Here is a 17832-nt window from a genome sequence, read left to right on the forward strand (position 1 = left end):
CAGTGGTGGGAGCCGACACCTGTTGGCCTCTTGCTGTGCGCCCTCTGGCTTAATCCTTATCAGTGCCCTATGAGACAAGCCTGTCATTCCCCCGCTCCCATTTTACAGTTAGGGAAACTGAGGCTCAGAGAGCGGACAGCATGTGCTAGAGATCACAGAGTGATGGGTGGGGTGCAGGGATTCCAGCCCAGGCCTGGCTGACCTGATTGACCAAGCTATGAACTTTTGAGCAAAGAGCAGGATGGTCCTGTCTGTCTGAAGCCCATACATGCTAACAACATTCATTGTGTCCACACGGCCAGACTCAGACCAGTTAAAGGGGCTGATGACTGGACTGGGAGCACATTCTTCATTCCCCAGAGGGTTTTCTCTCTGCCTTTAAGAAAAGGAGCCAGTCATAAAAAGTACCTCATTTTAGGAAGATATGTATCAATCACCCTACATCATATACATCATATGATTTAGCTGTGTTTCTAAGAGAAAGGCCTTCATTTGGAAATAAGGAGCAGTTTCCACAGCTGTAAAATGGGCACAGTGAACACCAGCCTCCCTGACTGGCTTTGCAGGTGGTAAAGATTTATGACCAGCGCCGTGCCTGGCACACGATAGATTGTGTAAATGCTGCTCCTCTCTCCCCAGTGCACTTGAACTCTGCCCACAGGGTCATTCTTTGTAAGTGACACAGTCCGTGCTCCAGAATTGCTAGTTTGGGGTGACCCAGGCCAGACCCGAGGGGCCCCACCTAAGTAGAAATCACTTCTTTGTGCAAAACAGGTCATGAAGATGACCACGACCCTGAACGTGCAGGAAAGTGGCCGGGTGAAGTATGTCAGGCGCCCGGGGGCTGTGTTGGAAGCTGGCTGCGTGGTGGCCAGGCTGGAGCTCGATGACCCTTCTAAAGTGCGCCCGGTATGTGACACACGGCACAGCTACTCCGTGAGATGGACAGGCCGGTGGCTCCTGGCCCTCGAGCGTCACCCACCACGATGGGCACAGGAAGGTGCCTGCCTGTGCCCACACCCTCCTCAGCATCCCACTAAGAGCAAAACTCACATGCTTCCGATGATCTTCAGGGTGCCCCAGGGGCTGTGTCCCACTTTCTTCCCTGGCTTCACCCTCTGCCTCCCTCTCCGCCTTAATCACACTCTCTGGACTCCTCCCCCTCGGGCCAGCTCCCTCTGCCCAGAAGAACCTTCCCCGAGATGTGCACAGGGCTCGTCCTCTCATTTCCTGTAAACTCTGACGCAGCCCTCTTCCCCGCAGTGCATTATATAGCATTGTCACGTCTCCTAGACGTGAAGCGACCTGCCCTCCTACAGTAGGCCAGGCGTGCAGGGAAGTGGCTCCCCCGTCATGCAGGTAATGTTTGTTTTTCTCTACAATAATTAGCATATATGCCCAGGAAGGAAAAAAGCTAGAAAAGCATTTTTTTTTTTTTAATCAAATTGTCTCTTTTTTCCAGACTGTCGTATCAGTTTCATTTGTTCTCTCCTCTGTCTTTTCATTATTGTCTTCCGAGGGTTCCCAAAGCTAGGAGTAGAGTGAGCTTGTTAGATAACAGGAAATGAATCTGTGTCTACCTTGTGATTCGTTTTAGCAGATGTTTCCCGCCGGGCTGGGGTCTGGAGACAGGAACCCAGCCACCAGTCCCAGCAGGCTCATGATTGCCTGTGAGAAAGACAGGCAGATAAATCCTTGTAATTCAGCTCAATCAGAGGGACCGTCCTTGGCCGCTGGCTCTGGAGGTCCAGAGGGAGAAGCAGCAGCAGATTGTGAAGAAAGGAAGCCCTCCAGTTGATCTTGAAGGGCGAAAGGAGCCTGCAGGGCTGGGAGCGGAGCGGAGGGGATGGGAAGCTGAGGGTTCTGGGCCAGCAGAATAGCATGCTCCCAACTCCCAGCTTCCAGTGCCTCACACGGTCAGTGGTAAGTGGATGTGCTCAGTCGCTTAGTCGTGTCCGACTCTTTGCGATCCCACGGACTGTAGCCCGCCAGGCTCCTCTGTCCGTGGGATTTTCCAGGCAGGAATACTGGAATGGATTGCCATTTCCTACTCCATATTGAGTAGATATTTGTAAAATAAATTAACAGATGAATGAATGCATGAAGTCAGTGTTGCCCCTTTTTAAAAAAAAAAAATGTTTGGCCTCACCTCACAATATGTGGAATCTTAGTTCCCTGACCAGGATTTGAACCTGTACCCCCTGCGTTGTAAGACAGAGCCTTAGCCACTGGACCACCAAGGAAGTCCCTTTGGGGAGCTTTTTGTTTGTACATTTGTATGAGAGTTTCCTAAATTTTCTCTGTGCTAGGCATTCATCTTTGGGATTTGAGCAAAGCTGAAAAGAAATAGAAAAATAGGGAGATGATATTGGTTAGAAAGCAAAGCCAAACAAAAACATCTGTCAGCAAAAATAATCAGCAATATGAAAAGCATTTTATTTGAGCCAAACTGAGGACCACGGCCTGGAAGACAACCTTGCAGATAACTCTGAGGAATTGCTCCCAAGAAGCATGGTTTTCAGCACAGTTTTGTGTCTTGTCGGAGCAATGAACATGAAACAAATCAGGAAGACTTTCCTCTAAGATTTAAAAAAAAAAAAAAAGGAAAAGGAAAAAACCAGACCAGCGTGTGCACAGCAAGTCACCATGGCCTTGGCGCCCAGGAAGGGAGTCCTGCTAGCATCAGAGAACCAGCATTGGCATCCCAGGAGGGAAGGCATTGCATCTCTGTTTTATTTATTTTTTAGCTTTTTATTTTGTATTGGAGTATAGCCAATTAGTAATTTTGTGATAGCTTCAGGCGGACGGCAAAGGGACTCAGCCATACTCATCTTTATTTTTAACATGGACTTTCTGTACTTCTGGTGAGTGTGCTCTTTTCTTTAATAATTAAAGCAGATGTCCAGTGTATGTTTGGCTACAAACAGGCTGCTTAGTTAGTATGAAATTCAAGTTAACTCATGTAGAAGCCACAATGACTTCCCCTGACCTCTACATGTGAACATTTTTTTTTAAAAAACAATCACATCTAACACTCTCCAAAATTATTTAGAATACATAAGTGACTACGGTATTTACCAAGGGGAAGATTTGGAACCCTCAAACGGGTGTGTATGAGCAATTTTAACTTTCCAAGAGGATGCTTTCTTCTGTCCCCCTCCCCTTCAGGCTTCATCCTAACCACACTGTGTGTGTGGTGTACATATTGTGTGTTGGTGGCTCTGCCTTGGCCCTTGGCTGGTCCGTCTCCTTTGGAGGCCATGGTGGTCTTGACCTCTGGCTCCTGTTGTGTCTCATCAGGCTGAGCCGTTCACGGGGGAGCTCCCCTCACAGCCCACGCTGCCCATCCTCGGAGAGAAGCTGCACCAGGTTTTTCACAGCGTCCTGGAAAATCTCACCAACATCATGAATGGCTACTGTCTGCCGGAGCCTATTTTTAGCATCAAGGTGGGTCACGTGTGCAGGGTAGGTGTGCATTGCGCACACGTGCGTAGGTACAGGTGAAGAGCCCAAAGATCCCAGAGATCTTTATTGGGGTAAGAAATGAGAAAGTCTCTCATTTCTGTCAAGGACCTGTTCTCAGGGGATTCCTCAGTTTCGTTGTATACATCAGAGTACGTTTCTCTCTGATTATAAACCAGTGTAAAGGTTACATTGCTTTTGTTGATTCAGTTCAGCTCAACACAGAATGTTCATGTTCTAAGAGAAGAGTCGATGTGGGTCACCTGTTAAAGAGACAGTAAGGAAGCGACTTTGTCCAGAGACACAACTCTGTTCATCCAGGGTCCCGTTGTCTGTAGAGAAGTAAGTCCTCAAATTTGCAGACCTCTGTGAAGGACCTGTGCTGCTGAACTCGACATCAGTAGCTATAAAACTACTGCTACATTACCTTCTATCCCAGAATAGTCCATCACAGTGATGGTGGTCATGGTAATAATGGCCAGCTCTAGTCTGGTACATGCTATGTGCCAGCTACCACTTAACACTTATTAAGTGTTATTAAGTTAAGTGCTTATTAAGTGTTATTAAGTTAAGTGCTTATTAAGTGTTATTAAGTTAAGTGCTTATTAAGCACTTAACACTTATTAAGTCATTTCACCTTCCCAACAACAGGGAGGTAGGAACTCTTATTATTCCGTTTTATAGGTGAGGAAACTGAGACACAGAGAGGCTACAAAACTTGCCTTCAGTCAGTTCAGCTCAGTTCAGTCACTCAGTCGTGTCCAACTCTTTGCAACCCCATGAATCACAGCACGCCAGGCCTCCCTGTCCATCACCAACTCCTGGAGTTCACTCAGACTCACGTCCATAGAGTCCATGATGCCATCCAGCCATTTCATCCTCTGTCGTCCCCTTCTCCTCCTGCCCCCAATCCCTCCCAGCATCAGAGTCTTTTCCAATGACTCAACTCTTCACATGAGGTGGCCAAAGTACTGGAGTTTCAGCTTCAGCATCATTCCTTCCAAAGAACACCCAGGACTGATCTCCTTCAGAATGGACTGGTTGGATCTCCTTGCAGTCCAAGGGACTCTTAAGAGTCTTCTTCAACATCGCAGTTCAAAAGCATCAATTCTTCGGCACTCAGCTTTCTTCACAGTCCAACTCTCACATCCATACATGACCACTGGAAAAACCATAGCCTTGACCAGATGGACCTTTGTTGGCAAAGTAATGTCTCTGCTTTTGAATATGCTATCTAGGTTGGTCATAACTTTCCTTCCAAGGAGTAAGCATCTTTTAATTTCATGGCTGCAGTCACCATCTGCAGTGATTTTGGAGCCCCCAAAAATAAAGTCTGACACTGTTTCCACTGTTTCCCCATCTATTTGCCATGAAGTGATGGGACCAGATGCCATGATCTTCGTTTTCTGAATGTTGAGCTTTAAGCCAACTTTTTCACTCTCATCTTTGACTTTCATCAAGAGGTTTTTTAGATCCTCTTCACTTTCTGCCATAAGGGTGGTGTCATCTGCATATCTGAGGTTATTGATATTTCTCCCGGCAATCTTGATTCCAGCTTGTGCTTCTTTCAGCCCAGCGTTTCTCATGATGTACTCTGCATAGAAGTTAAATAAATAGGGTGACAATACACAGCCTTGATGTACCCCTTTTCCTATTTTGAACCAGTCTGTTGTTCCATGTCCAGTTCTCATTGTTGCTTCCTGACCTGCATATAGGTTTCTCAAGAGGCAGGTCAGGTGGTCTGGTATTCCCATCACTTTCAGAATTTTCCACAGTTTATTGTGATCCACACAATCAAAAGCTTTGGCATAGTCAATAAAGCAGAAATAGATGTTTTTCTGGAACTCTCTTGCTTTTTCGATGATCCAGCAGATGTTGGCAATTTGATCTCTGGTTCCTCTGCCTTTTCTAAAACCAGGTTGAACATCTGGAAGTTCACGGTTCACGTATTGCTGAAGCCTGGCTTGGAGAATTTTGAGCATTACTTTACTAGCATGTGAGATGAGTGCAATTGTGCAGTAGTTTGAGCATTCTTTGGCATTGCCTTTCTTGGGATTGGAATGAAAACTGACCTTTTCCAATCCTGTGGCCACTGCTGAGTTTTCCAAATTTGCTGGCATATTGAGTGCAGCACCTTCACAGCATCATCTTTCAGGATTTGAAATAGCACAACTGGAATTCCATCACCTCCACTAGCTTTGTTTGTACTGACGCTTTCTAAGGCCCACTTGACTTCACATTCCAGGATGTCTGGCTCTAGGTGAGTGATCACACCATCGTGATTATTTTGGTCATGAAGATCTTTTTTGTACAGTTCTTCTGTGTATTCTTGCCACCTCTTCTTAATATCTTCTGCTTCTGTTAGGTCCTTTCACCCATAAGGAGGCAAAGAGGGGTTTGAACAATGACCCTCCCGCTTCAGAGTCCGTGTGCTTAGCCCCTATGTTAGGCTGCCTAATTACCAGCACTGCAACATTTTTTTAGCCTCTGCAGTTGCCAGTGTGTGCGTGGTTTCAAGTTCAAACCTTACAACCACATTACGGCATTGACAACTTTCTCCTTCCCATTCAAAAACCATCAACAGTTCCGGTGACCCAGAAGCAGGGCAGTGCAGCTATTAAGAGTCTCTGAGTTTGCATCCTGGCCTTGCTTCCTGCTAGCTGGGTGACTTTGGGTAACAATTAACCTCTCTGTTTCAATATCCTCAAACGGGAAATGGGAGTACGGATTATACCTACTCCCTAGGGTTGTTTCTGAGGATCAAGTGAGAACAGGTCAATTTGGGTCCTCAAACAGCGTCTGGCACAAAGCAAGCGTCCCACAAACATCTATGCTTTGCAAAGCTTGATGTCCTGACCCCGCACCAGGCTGGCAGTTTGGAAGCACAGGATGGGGAGTGGGGCCGTCCCGGGGGGGGAAGCCGGGTGGGTGTTCCGCCCCCTCTGTGGCTGGGGCCGTTCCCCCCGGGACTGTGCCAGAGGGGCTGCTAGCGTGCACGGGGCCTGGATGGCTTAGTGTGTCGGGCGCCGCCCGCCGCGTGCTGGGTGGCTGTAGGCCTCAGGCCGATGCTCTGGTCCCGCTGCAGCTGAAGGACTGGGTGCAGAAGCTCCTGAGGGCCCTCCGGCACCCGTCGCTGCCGCTGCTGGAGCTTCAGGAGATCATGACCAGTGTGTCGGGCCGCGTTCCCGCCCCCGTGGAGAAGGCCGTCCGCAGGGTGATGGCCCAGTACGCCAGCAACATCACCTCGGTGCTCTGCCAGTTCCCCAGCCAGCAGGTAGGGCTGCACCCACAGCCTCCAGGAACTCAGCCCCCCGTCAGCCTGGACCCCCAGCCTCTCGTCAGATCGGGCTTTGTGAGACCCACACCGACAGCCAGAGATGCTGGGGCCTGAAAAGAGTTTTCTTTCACGCCTGCTCTGCAGAATCCCAGCACTTTCCCCCAAAACAGCAGCGTTAGATGGACATAAGCAGTTATCAGTAGTCCTCGGATTCGGAACAGGAGTAGGTGGTTGGTGCGAATAGTCAGCATTTTCCAGAACTACACTGGCTGACGCAAGAGAGGAGCTTGTGAGTTTTTCTCGCTAGTGTGTAGTGTCGATTCTTCCTCCTCGGGTTTGTGTAGGGTGACAGTCGTGGGGCTGTACGTGTATATCACGTTTTCTAAGAATGGAAGCCGTTCCCGGGGAGTATCAGAAATCTCTAATAATTCTACATTGGCCTCATTTTGTTCTTTTGGAGGGAGGGGTTGCTTTTATCAAGCAGGTTAAAGGAAAACTACATCTGCAAGAGTCCCCTCTTTTTTATTTTCATGCCCTCGGTCTGGTGAGAAGGGCTTCCTTGCACCACCCATAAGTTAGTAATTTGGGGAGCTCGAGGTCAGTGTAAGTCAGCTTATTGCCAGAAGTCAACTTCTAAGTTGGAATATTGTTCGGCCATAAGAAGGAATGAAATGACTCATGCTACCCTGGGGATGAACCTTAAAAGCTTGATTCTCAGTGAAAAAAGCCAGTCACAAAAGCTCACGTTGCCCAATTCCATTTATATGAAACGTAGTTGGCAGGTCCATGGAGAAGAGACAGTAGATTAGTGTTTGCCAGGGGCTCAGGGCAGGCGTGAGTGATTGCCCATGGCTATAGGATTTCTTTGGGTAGTGATGAAAATGCTCTAAAATTAGTGATGGTGGTTGCATATCTCCATGAATATAGTACAAACCACTGAATTAAATATACACTTTAAAAGGAAGGAGGGGAATATGATAGTGTATATATTCTAGCTCAACTAAGAAATAATGAAAACAAAGCTCTCAAGGACCACAGTGGAGAATCGTATGTGTTGGAACCTTCTGGGAATTTGTTATTGATGCAGGTTTTTCATTAGAGGTATTTTTGTTGCCACAAAACAGTATGCCAATAGCATTCAACCTAACTGTAAAAATAGGGCCCACCCGACACCCTCATGCTCCCTGGTGTTGGAAATTCCCTTCTCCTCTTTCCGTGGAGTGTTTGTGAAGAGGGATGGTGTGAACATGCATAAGTCTTTATGTGATTGTTGTCATCCTGAGCTCTTTAGTCCTCAAGCCACATGGTGAGTGGGGCACACAGAGCTGTTTCTGGGGGGGCAGAGGGCTTTGGGTTGGAGTTTTTGAATGATCCTCTGGGGGGCTCTGCGTGGGAACCTGTGGTGGGTCCTTCCAGTGACTTCTGTGCGGTGGGCAGATTGTGTGGTCTGAGCGGCCAGACTTGTCCTGTTTTCGCGTTCAGATAGCCACCATCCTGGACTGCCACGCAGCCACCCTGCAGCGGAAGGCCGACCGGGAGGTCTTCTTCATGAACACCCAGAGCATTGTACAGCTGGTCCAGAAGTGAGTCCTGGGCCCTCCGTGGGATGTGGTGGTCACACTTACTCATCCATGTGTTGCCCCAGGGTGCTGCTATCTTAAGGTCAGGCTCAAACCAAGAGACAGTGCCTAGGGTCTGATACCCCAGTTCCAGCCCTGGCACAGCCCTGCCTAACAGAAGAACAAAGCAACATCCTTTACTTCCGAGTCTCAGTTTGCTAGTCTGTAAAATGGGAATTAAAAACACTTCACATGCTGAATCATTTTGCATTACCAGTAGATTAACTTTTGTAAAGTGCGGAAACACAGCAAGTCCTCATGGTAGCTTTTCTTATAAGATAGTGGAATGAAATGACTTAATAAGCTGTAAATGATTCTAGAAATTGTTCTTGTGATTTTGGGGGATCCTTGCAAAGGAGGAATTGGTAAAGAATTTGTTCAGTTGCTCAGTTATGACCAACTCTTGCAGGCTCCTTTGTCCTTCAGTATCTCCCAGCGGTTGCTCAAATTCATGTCCGTTGAGTTGGTGATGGTTAGACACCATCTCATCCTCTGCCACCCCCTTCTCCTGTTCCCTCAATCTTTCCCATTATCAGGGTCTTTTCCAATGAGTCAGCTCTTCGCATCAGGTGGCCAAAGTATTGGAGCTTCAGCATCAGTCCTACCAATGAGTATTCAAGGTTGATTTCCTTTAGGATTGACTGGTTTGATTTCCTTGCTGTCCAAGAGACTCTCAAAGAGTCTTCTCCAGCACTACAATTCAAGCATCAATTCTTCAGTGCTTAGCCTTCGTTATGGTCCAACTCTCACATCTGTACATGACTATTAGAAAAACCATAGTTTCAACAATACGGACCTTTGTCAGCAAAGTGATGTCTCTGCTTTTTAATACGCTGTTTGAAGTGAAGTGAAGTGGAAGTTCCTCAGTCGTGTCTGACTCTTTGCAACCCCATTGACTATACAGTCCATGGAATTCTCCAGGCCAGAATACTGGAGTGGGTAGCTGTTCCCTTCTCCAGGGGATCTTCCCAACCCAGCGATTGAACCCAGGTCTCCTGCATTGCGGGTGGATTCTTTACCAGCTGAGCCACCAGGGAAGCCCAATACGCTGTTTAGGTTTGTCATAGCTTTTCTTTCAAGAAGCAAGCATCTTTTAATTTCATGGCTGCAGTCACCGTCCACAGTGATTTTGGAGCCCAAGAAAATAAAACATGTCACTGCTTCCACTTTTTCCCCTTCAGTTTGCCATGAAGTGATGGGACCGGATGCCATGATCTTAGTTTTTTAAATGTTGCGTTTTAAGCCAGCTTTTTCACTGTCTTCTTTCACCCTCTTCAAGAGGGTGTTTGTTTATATTCTGTGGTTGTTTATATTCCTCCCGGCTATCTTGATTCCGGCTTGAGCTTCATCCAACCTGGCATTTCGCATGATGTACTCTGTATATAAGTTAAACAAGCAAGGTGACCATATACAGCCTCAGGCACACTCCTTTCCCAATTTGCACCAGTAAGTTGTTTCATGTCCGGTTCTGACTTGTTACTTCATGACCCACATACAGATTTCTCAAGAGTCGGGTAAGGGGTTCTATAGTCCCACCTTTGTAAGAATTTTTAAAAAGAATTTTCTTTAAGAACTTGTATTTTGTCTTACATAGCTCTTGAGCAGGAAGAACTATGCTGCTGATAAAAAGAACTGCCCTTTTGTATGAAAACTCTACCCAGCAAGAAAGCTTTGCCTTCTTGGACAGAATTCAAACATTTTCAGACTGGAGTGAGTTAATTCAGCACATATTAGCCACGTGCCAAAAACTATAAGAGGTGCAGAAGATAGATGGCTATAGGAAAATGCCCTTCTTTTCAGGGCACTCCTTGGCTTGTGAGGACACATACTGACAATATAGGGTTGCAGCTGAGGAAGGAGATTTGCGTTTGGATTCCCCACAAAGTGAGAGCTCCATAGCCAAGGCTAATCCTTTCCCCAGAACTCTTCTAGCACTAACCCTAATCCATCCTTTAGTATAGGAGAAATGACCGGGAGGTATGAACAAATGATAAATGAATCCAATTCCCTAGCACGTTCTTCTTGTGTTAAATATAAATCTCAGAGGTATATCCTGTATTGTGCGCGTGTGTGTTTTTAAAAATCACATACGAACCAGGAGCCTTTTTGGTTCGTACTCTCTTTTGATGTCATTTGCTGGTGCTGGGGCAAAGCTGGTTTCAACTTTCCTGAAACTCAGCGTCCCTTTCCTCGTGTTCCGAAATGGTTTGGAAGAGGAAATAGTTTAAGGAACCTCCAGGTTACCATTTGTAAATGTCTTTCAAGTTTTATTTTTCGAATTGTCTTTATCCATTGGATGGTTAATTGAAAATATTTGTCTTCACTCATTCAGGCAAGGCTGACCCCATTCAGCATCCCGGCTCTGTGACTGTTTTTCCTTCTCTCTGGGGACCTCTGGTTGGATGTGTGACCTTGGGCAAGTCGTCACTGTCTCTGACTGGCAGAGTTAACACAGATGGACCAACTCACGCATCCCTCCCAGACCTAAGGATTCGAGGGTGCAGCCTCTAGATTCTTTTTAAAAATATTTATCTATTTGTTTGGCTATGTTGGGTCTTAGCTGTGGCATGCAGGATCTTCATTGTGTCGCGCAGATTCTTTACTTACGGCTCACGGACTCTCTAGTTGTGACACACAGGCTCAGCAGTCGTGGTGGGCAGCCTTAGTTGCTCCACAGCATGTGGGATGTTAGTTCCCAGACCAGGGAACGAACCCATGTCCCCTGCATTACAAGGCAGATCCTCAGCCACTGGACCATCAGGGAAGTCCTCCTCCAGATTCTTTATTAGTGTTTTCTCTTCAATACTTTGGCCACCCGATGCGTAGAAATGTCTCATTTGAAAAGACCCTGATGCTGGAAAAGATTGAAGGTGGGAGGAGAAGGGGATGACAGAGGATGAGATGGTTGGATGGCATCACTGACTCAATGGACATGGGTCTGAGTGAACTCCAGGAGTTGGGGACGCACAGAGAGGCCAGGCGTGCTGCAGTCCATGGGGTCGCAAAGAGTCGGACACCACTGAGCAACTCAACTTAACTGAACTCCTTTTTCTAGTCTTGAAAGTCCTGCTGGAGACGACAGGCACCCCAGGACACAGAGCTGATCACTCAGCGGCCTTCTCCTCCTCCCCAGGTACCGCAGTGGGGCCCGCGGCTACATGAAGGCGGTGGTCTTGGACCTCCTGCGGAGATATTTACTGGTTGAGCACCATTTCCAGCAAGGCAAGAGTCGCCACCCCAGGCACTGGTGATGAGTCCGCAGGGGCAGGCGGCCCGGAGCCTTACCCCACATGGCTTCTTGTCCCCCTGCAGCCCACTATGACAAGTGTGTGATAAACCTCCGGGAGCAGCTGAAGCCAGACATGGCCCAGGTGTTGGACTGCATCTTCTCCCACTCGCAGGTGGCCAAGAAGAACCAGCTGGTGATCATGTTGATTGTAAGCGGGAGAAGGCGTCCTTTCCCCAGAGTTGGACAGGGCTCTGCCGGCTTCCCCTGGAAAGATTCTGGTCGCCAGATTTTAAAATACTTCATACCAAACTTGTCTTGGGTCTTTCCTCTCTTGTTTATTCATTTCTCCACGCTGCACAGCTTGTAGGATCTTCCCTGACCAGGGATTGAACCTGGGCCATGACAGTGAAAGCCTGGAATGCTAACCTCTAGGCCACCAGGGAGCTCTCGAGTCTTTCCTGTCTTAGCAAACCACTAGCCTGGCCGTTGGACAGTGCCTGCGTTCCATGCTGTCCTTGGAGGCACAGGCCAGGGGAATGATAGCGATGAATGTCACCACCATTTGATAACACAAAGCAAATCAAAATTTGGGAGGGAGAGAAGGTTGAGAATAATTTCCCATGAGATTTCTTCACCACAGACCTGCTTGTGTGCTTGTGTATGTGTGTGAAATGTTAATATGTTAAACAAATTTTCTGATTATAGAAACAAAATGTGGGCTCATTCTAATTAGGGACATGCAGAAGTAGAAAAGAATGACCCCCCCCTCCCCGGCCCCACCGTCTGGTGACTGCCTGGAGAACAGCCTGGTGCGGAGGTCGGGGCGTGATGCCCAGGTATTCAGGGTCCCAGCAGTCACTGTTTTGTCTTAGTGGGTATTGAGGGAGCATCAACTCTGAGCCTTTCCTAAGCCCTTCTTGCATTTAGGGCATAAGAGTAGATGCAAAGACTGGCCGCGCCAGCCCTGGTCTCCGGCAGAAAGGTCCCTTGTTCCAGAAGCAGAGAGGAGGGTTGCCCATAGGAACCAACCTCCCTGCCTCGTTGGCAGGTTTCACCTCTATATCTTCTCTCTGGCAGGACGTCTCCAGGCCCTAGATGCTCCCCCCATGCCAAGGCTCCTAGAGTTGGCTTGCATACCCGCACTAGAGCCTCACATAGCCCTTACTGTTTGCTCATACCTGCTTCTATTTCCCCTCATCCCTCTTCTCTGAAACTGAGCCCCTTAAGTCAGGCAGAGACGTGCAGAGGAAAGAGTGAGAGGGCCTAGGGATAGGAGAGCCTTGGGTTCAAATATGACTCTGCCTTGCATGTGCTTGGTAGCCTCGGGGCAAGGCACGTTGCCTCTCTGAGCCTCAGTTTGCTCATCTGTAAAATGGGAATCATATAGTAACTCCTCGGTGGGTGAAGGACATTTGAGGAAATAAATGGAAAGTGTCTAGCTGCTTGCCTGGCCACAGTAAATACCTGTTAGACCTGCTGGCCATTAATAGTGATGCAGGCAGAGACTTGGTTCTGTTTTCCCTCGTGCCAGGAATTTAGGGCATGTTTTGGGGTGGATGCATGGGTGAGTGAAAATGCAGTGGAGAATGGTGGAGGGTTTATGTATGAGACTGTGGAGGTTGGCTGGGGCAGCTGGACCCCCAGCCAAGGGCCAGTGAGTGCTGGCCTGTCTCCTTCTGGTGGAACAGAAGATCCCCTTGGATCTTGTTTCTGTCCCCCAAAGGATGAGCTCTGTGGCCCAGACCCATCCCTGTCCGATGAGCTGACCTCCATCCTTGACGAGCTGACTCAGCTGAGCAAAAGCGAGCACTGCAAGGTGGCCCTCAGAGCCAGGCAGGTAGGCTGGCCGGCTGTGGTCCCCACCGCACCTAGGGCTCACGGGGTGCCATCCTCCACCATGCCCAGCCCCCCGCATGCACAGCCCCTTTGCTGCAGGACCGGCCCTTGGCGTCTTCCCTGCGAGGATGGCTCACCCCAGCCCCTCGATCCCCTCTCTTCCCCTCGCAGGTCCTGATTGCCTCCCACCTCCCCTCCTACGAGCTGAGGCACAACCAAGTGGAGTCCATTTTCCTGTCTGCCATCGACATGTACGGCCACCAGTTCTGCCCAGAAAACCTCAAGGTGAGGCCATCTGCATCCTTCCACGTTGCACAGAGCACATGCCGTGGCCCAAGTGGGGCCTGGGAGTGGGAAGGCGGGCTCTCCCTGCCCTCCATGGATTGGTGCTCGGATGCAGGGCACAATCACCAGCACCAGTGGTTTAGCTCAGCATGGCCAGGGCTGCCTGAGGGGGCCCAGGGGTAGCTCTGAGAGAGGTTGGGTCCTGCAGGATGGATGGCAAGGCAGCAAGGCTCTCTCAGGAGGCATGATGTTAAAACTCCACATGTGATGGAGCTTATTGGAAGCTGTGAGCACTCACATGGCTGGGTCTTGGCTTCATTTTCCCAGGGCCCCCTCCTCACCCACTAAATCTGCCTCATTCACAAGCTTCCAGGCACCCCCTCTATGGCTAGAGCTGGGAGCCCTGAGAACAGTCACCCAAAACTGCCTGCACATTCAGATCTCATGGGCCTGGAGCCTGGCAGCATTTTGTGATAACAACACGACCAACCTCTCTTCCCTGCCGCTATCCCTCCCCTCCTCTGACTGCTGGTTGGAATTTGTTAGCATTCCGCTTTCCTTCTTTATTTCCCTTTCCATTTCCTGTAGAAATTAATACTCTCAGAAACAACCATCTTTGATGTGCTGCCCACTTTCTTCTATCACGCTAACAAAGTGGTTTGCATGGCATCCTTGGAGGTAAGTAAGTGAGAGGTCCCTGGAACAGCTTCAGTAGACCAGTGTCGGTCCTGGCATCTGCTGCCTGCACTCCACATGCCTGACCCTGGGCCATGTGCCTGGCAAACATGATCTCAGCATTTTCTCTCCAAGGTAGGTCCTTTTACTTACACCCGTCTCACGGAAAAGGGAATGGAGGCTCAGAGAGGTGAAGCAACTTGCTCAAGGTCACACAGCTAAGAAGTGACAGAGCTAGGATGTATATCAAGTCTATCTTAGTCCAATAGCTCAGTTGGTAAAGAATCCACCTACAATGCAGGAGACCTCAGTTTGATTGCTGGGTTGGGAAGATCCGCTGGAAAAGGGATAGGCTACCCACTCCAGTATTCCTGGGCTTCCCCTTGTGGCTCAGCTGGTAAAGAATCCGCCTGTAATGCAGGAGACCTGGGTTCAATCGCTGGGTTGGGAAGATCCCCTGGAAAAGGGAATGGCTACCCACTCCAGTATTCTGGCCTGGAGAATTCCATGGACTGTGTAGTCCATGGGGTCGCAAAGAGTTGGACATGACTGAGTGACTTTCACTTCACTGTCGTAGTCCAAAGTTCTTGCTGGTAACCCCAGCTGTCTTGTGTGTTATTCCAGCCTCCTCTGGCACAGGCACAGTTAAATACTAACCCCCCAAGGGCCAGGTCCAAGGCACTTCATCTAAACTTTTGATTCCTTGAGCAACAAATTATGGCAACATGTGCAAGTTGTCTACCAGGGAAGCTCATTAGAGACTTAGTGTCCAGAGTTTTATTGAGGGCTGGTCACATAAGCACTGGAGAAGGCGACCCCACTCCAGTACTCTTGCCTGGAAAATCCCATGGACGGAGGAGCCTGGTAGGCTGCAGTCCATGGGGTTGCGAAGAGTTGGACATGACTGAGTGACTTCACTTTCACTTTTCACTTTCATGCATTGGAGAAGGAAATAGCAACCCACTCCAGTGTTCTTGCCTGGAGAATCCCAGGGACGGGGGAACCTGGTGGGCTGCCATCTATGGGGTCCCACAGAGTCGGACACGACTGAAGAGACTTAGCAGCAGCAACAGCACATAAGCGCCCTCTGCTTGGCACATACCACAATTCCAGACTCCCAGGAAGAAAATATATGCTCAGCATAAGTCATACTGTTTGCTTAGTTAATGCACTGCCAACCATTCTTCCCTGGGAATGGTGGGAACCCTCCCAAATCCAAGTTCTCACATGCTAGCCAAGGGCCAGCCTTGCAAGCAGCAATTTCAAAGGATAGCAGTTAATCCCTGGATTCCCTATCCAGTTAAAAAAATTCCCAATGTTTAGTCTTCAGAACCATGCCGTCCAATATGCTGGCCACATGTGGCTTGTGAGCACCTAAGATGTGGCCAGTCTGACTGAGATGTGCTCGGACTGTAGGATACACACTGGATTCCAAAGACTCAGTATGGAGAAAGAATGGAGAATATCTCAATTTTTAAAAATTGGTTGCATGTTGAAATGATAATATTTTAGTTATTGGGGATGAAATGAGGTATGTTATTAAAATCATCTTTACCTGCTCCTTTTAAGTGTCTACTAGAAAATCTCAAATTAATTTAAAACTGCCTCCATGGCCTGTGTTATATTTCCACTGGATGGCATTACTCTAGAGCAGGAGTCAGCAAACTATAGTCTGTGGGTCACATCTGGCCCCCTGCCCAGTTTTGTAAATAAAGTCTTATTGGAATACAACCACGTCTACGCATTTACATATTGTCCATGGCACAAACTCGTGCCTCTTATAGTGGGAGCTCGGAGTCTTAACCACTGGACCATCAGGGAAGTCCCTACAGCAGCAGAATTGAGCAGTTGTGATTTGTGATAAAGATGATATATTCCACAAAAGCCTAAAATATTTACCACCTGGTCTTTTGCAGAGGAAGTAGCATTCTAAAGAGTGAGCATATTTTACTCTTCACTGCTTTCAGTTCAGTTCCGTTCAGTGGCTCAGTCGTGTCCGACTCTTTGCGACCCCGTGAATCGCAGCACGCCAGGCCTCCCTGTCCATCACCAACTCCCGGAGTTCACTCAAACTCATGTCCATCGAGTCGGTGATGCCATCCAGCCATCTCATCCTCTGTCGTCCCCTTCTCCTCCTGCCCCCAATCCCTCCCAGCATCAGGGTCTTTTCCAATGAGTCAACTCTTCCCATGAGGTGGCCAAAGTATTGGAGTTTCAGCTTTAGCATCAGTCCTTCCAATGAACACCCAGGACTGATCTTTAGGATGGACTGGTTGGATCTCCTTGCAGTCCAAGGGACTCGCAAGAGTTTTCTCCAACACCACAGTTCAAAAGCATCCATTCTTCAGCACTCAGCTTTCTTCACCGTCCAACTCTCATATCCATACATGACCACTGGAAAAACCATAGCCTTGACCAGATGGACCTTTGTTGGCAAAGTAATGTCTTTGCTTTTGAATATGCTATCTAGGTTGGTCATAACTTTCCTTCCAAGGAGTAAGCGTCTTTTACTTTCCTGGCTGCAGTCATCATCTGTAGTGATTTTGGAGCCCCCAAAATACAGTCTGCACTGTTTGCGCTGTTCCGCTTTGGGGACCGTGTTCTGGGCTTGTTTCCGGGGCCCGCCGGCCTGGGTTTTCTCAGGTGCGTCTGTGCTCCTGTTTCACCAGGTCTATGTGCGGAGGGGCTACATCGCCTATGAGCTAACCAGCCTGCAGCACCGCCAGTTCCCGGATGGCACCTGCGTGGTGGAATTCCAGTTCATGCTGCCCTCCTCCCACCCGCACCGGTACAGAGTGGTGCCCACCTGGGGAGGGGTGGCTTATGTTTCTTTTCTCCCTGACCACTGTAGTCCTGTCTCTGGAGGGACCCAGCAGGGATGTCTGGGAACTGCTGGGGAGACATTAGGCACACCGTTCCCCAGCCTGGCGTCTCTCCACATCTCCATTCTCTTTTCAGTAGCATGGAGATAACCCCATGCCTGCCGCCTAACTCTGCACTGTCTGGGCTGGTAGCTGCTACCTACCTGTGGGATATTGAAATTAAAACGCGTCAAAACTAAATTAAGAATTCAGGTCCTTGGTCACACCAGCTCATGTGTGACTTGTGGCTGCCGTATTGGACATTGTGGTTCTAGAACATTCCATCATCGCAGAAAGTTCTGTTGGACAAAGTTGTCCAAGACCCTGATGAAGAATGAGGCACAGACAGCATTCAGGCCCGTGCCTGGCACACAGCAAGTTGGTGAATAGTGAGGATCCTCTGATGATCGTGACGGATACTGTTACTACTGTCCGATGGCGTGATGTGCGTCGAGTCGTGTGCTAAGAGCTTCCACACTCTCCTCTATTCAGCTTTATTCCTCATCCCACAAAATAAAGATTGTCACCTTTGCCCAGTTGAGAGAAAAGGGGACTGACTAGGGGCTTGGGATCCTTTTGGGGCTTGTG

At 48.6% G+C, this 17832-nt stretch overlaps 1 protein-coding gene across 1 annotated transcript in view; it reads left to right on the forward strand.

The window, feature by feature from the left end:
* ACACB (acetyl-CoA carboxylase beta) overlaps nt 1–17832 on the forward strand; it is a 115184-nt gene that overhangs the window by 60363 nt on the left and 36989 nt on the right. The window contains 10 exon segments of the mRNA XM_070385980.1: nt 775–909; nt 3301–3447; nt 6548–6736; nt 8222–8322; nt 11492–11580; nt 11671–11795; nt 13311–13424; nt 13595–13708; nt 14297–14386; nt 17053–17171. Coding sequence (XP_070242081.1) covers nt 775–909; nt 3301–3447; nt 6548–6736; nt 8222–8322; nt 11492–11580; nt 11671–11795; nt 13311–13424; nt 13595–13708; nt 14297–14386; nt 17053–17171 — 1223 coding nt within the window.

The sequence above is a fragment of the Bos mutus genome, chromosome 17, assembly GCF_027580195.1.
Source record: "Bos mutus isolate GX-2022 chromosome 17, NWIPB_WYAK_1.1, whole genome shotgun sequence".
NCBI lineage: Eukaryota > Metazoa > Chordata > Mammalia > Artiodactyla > Bovidae > Bos > Bos mutus.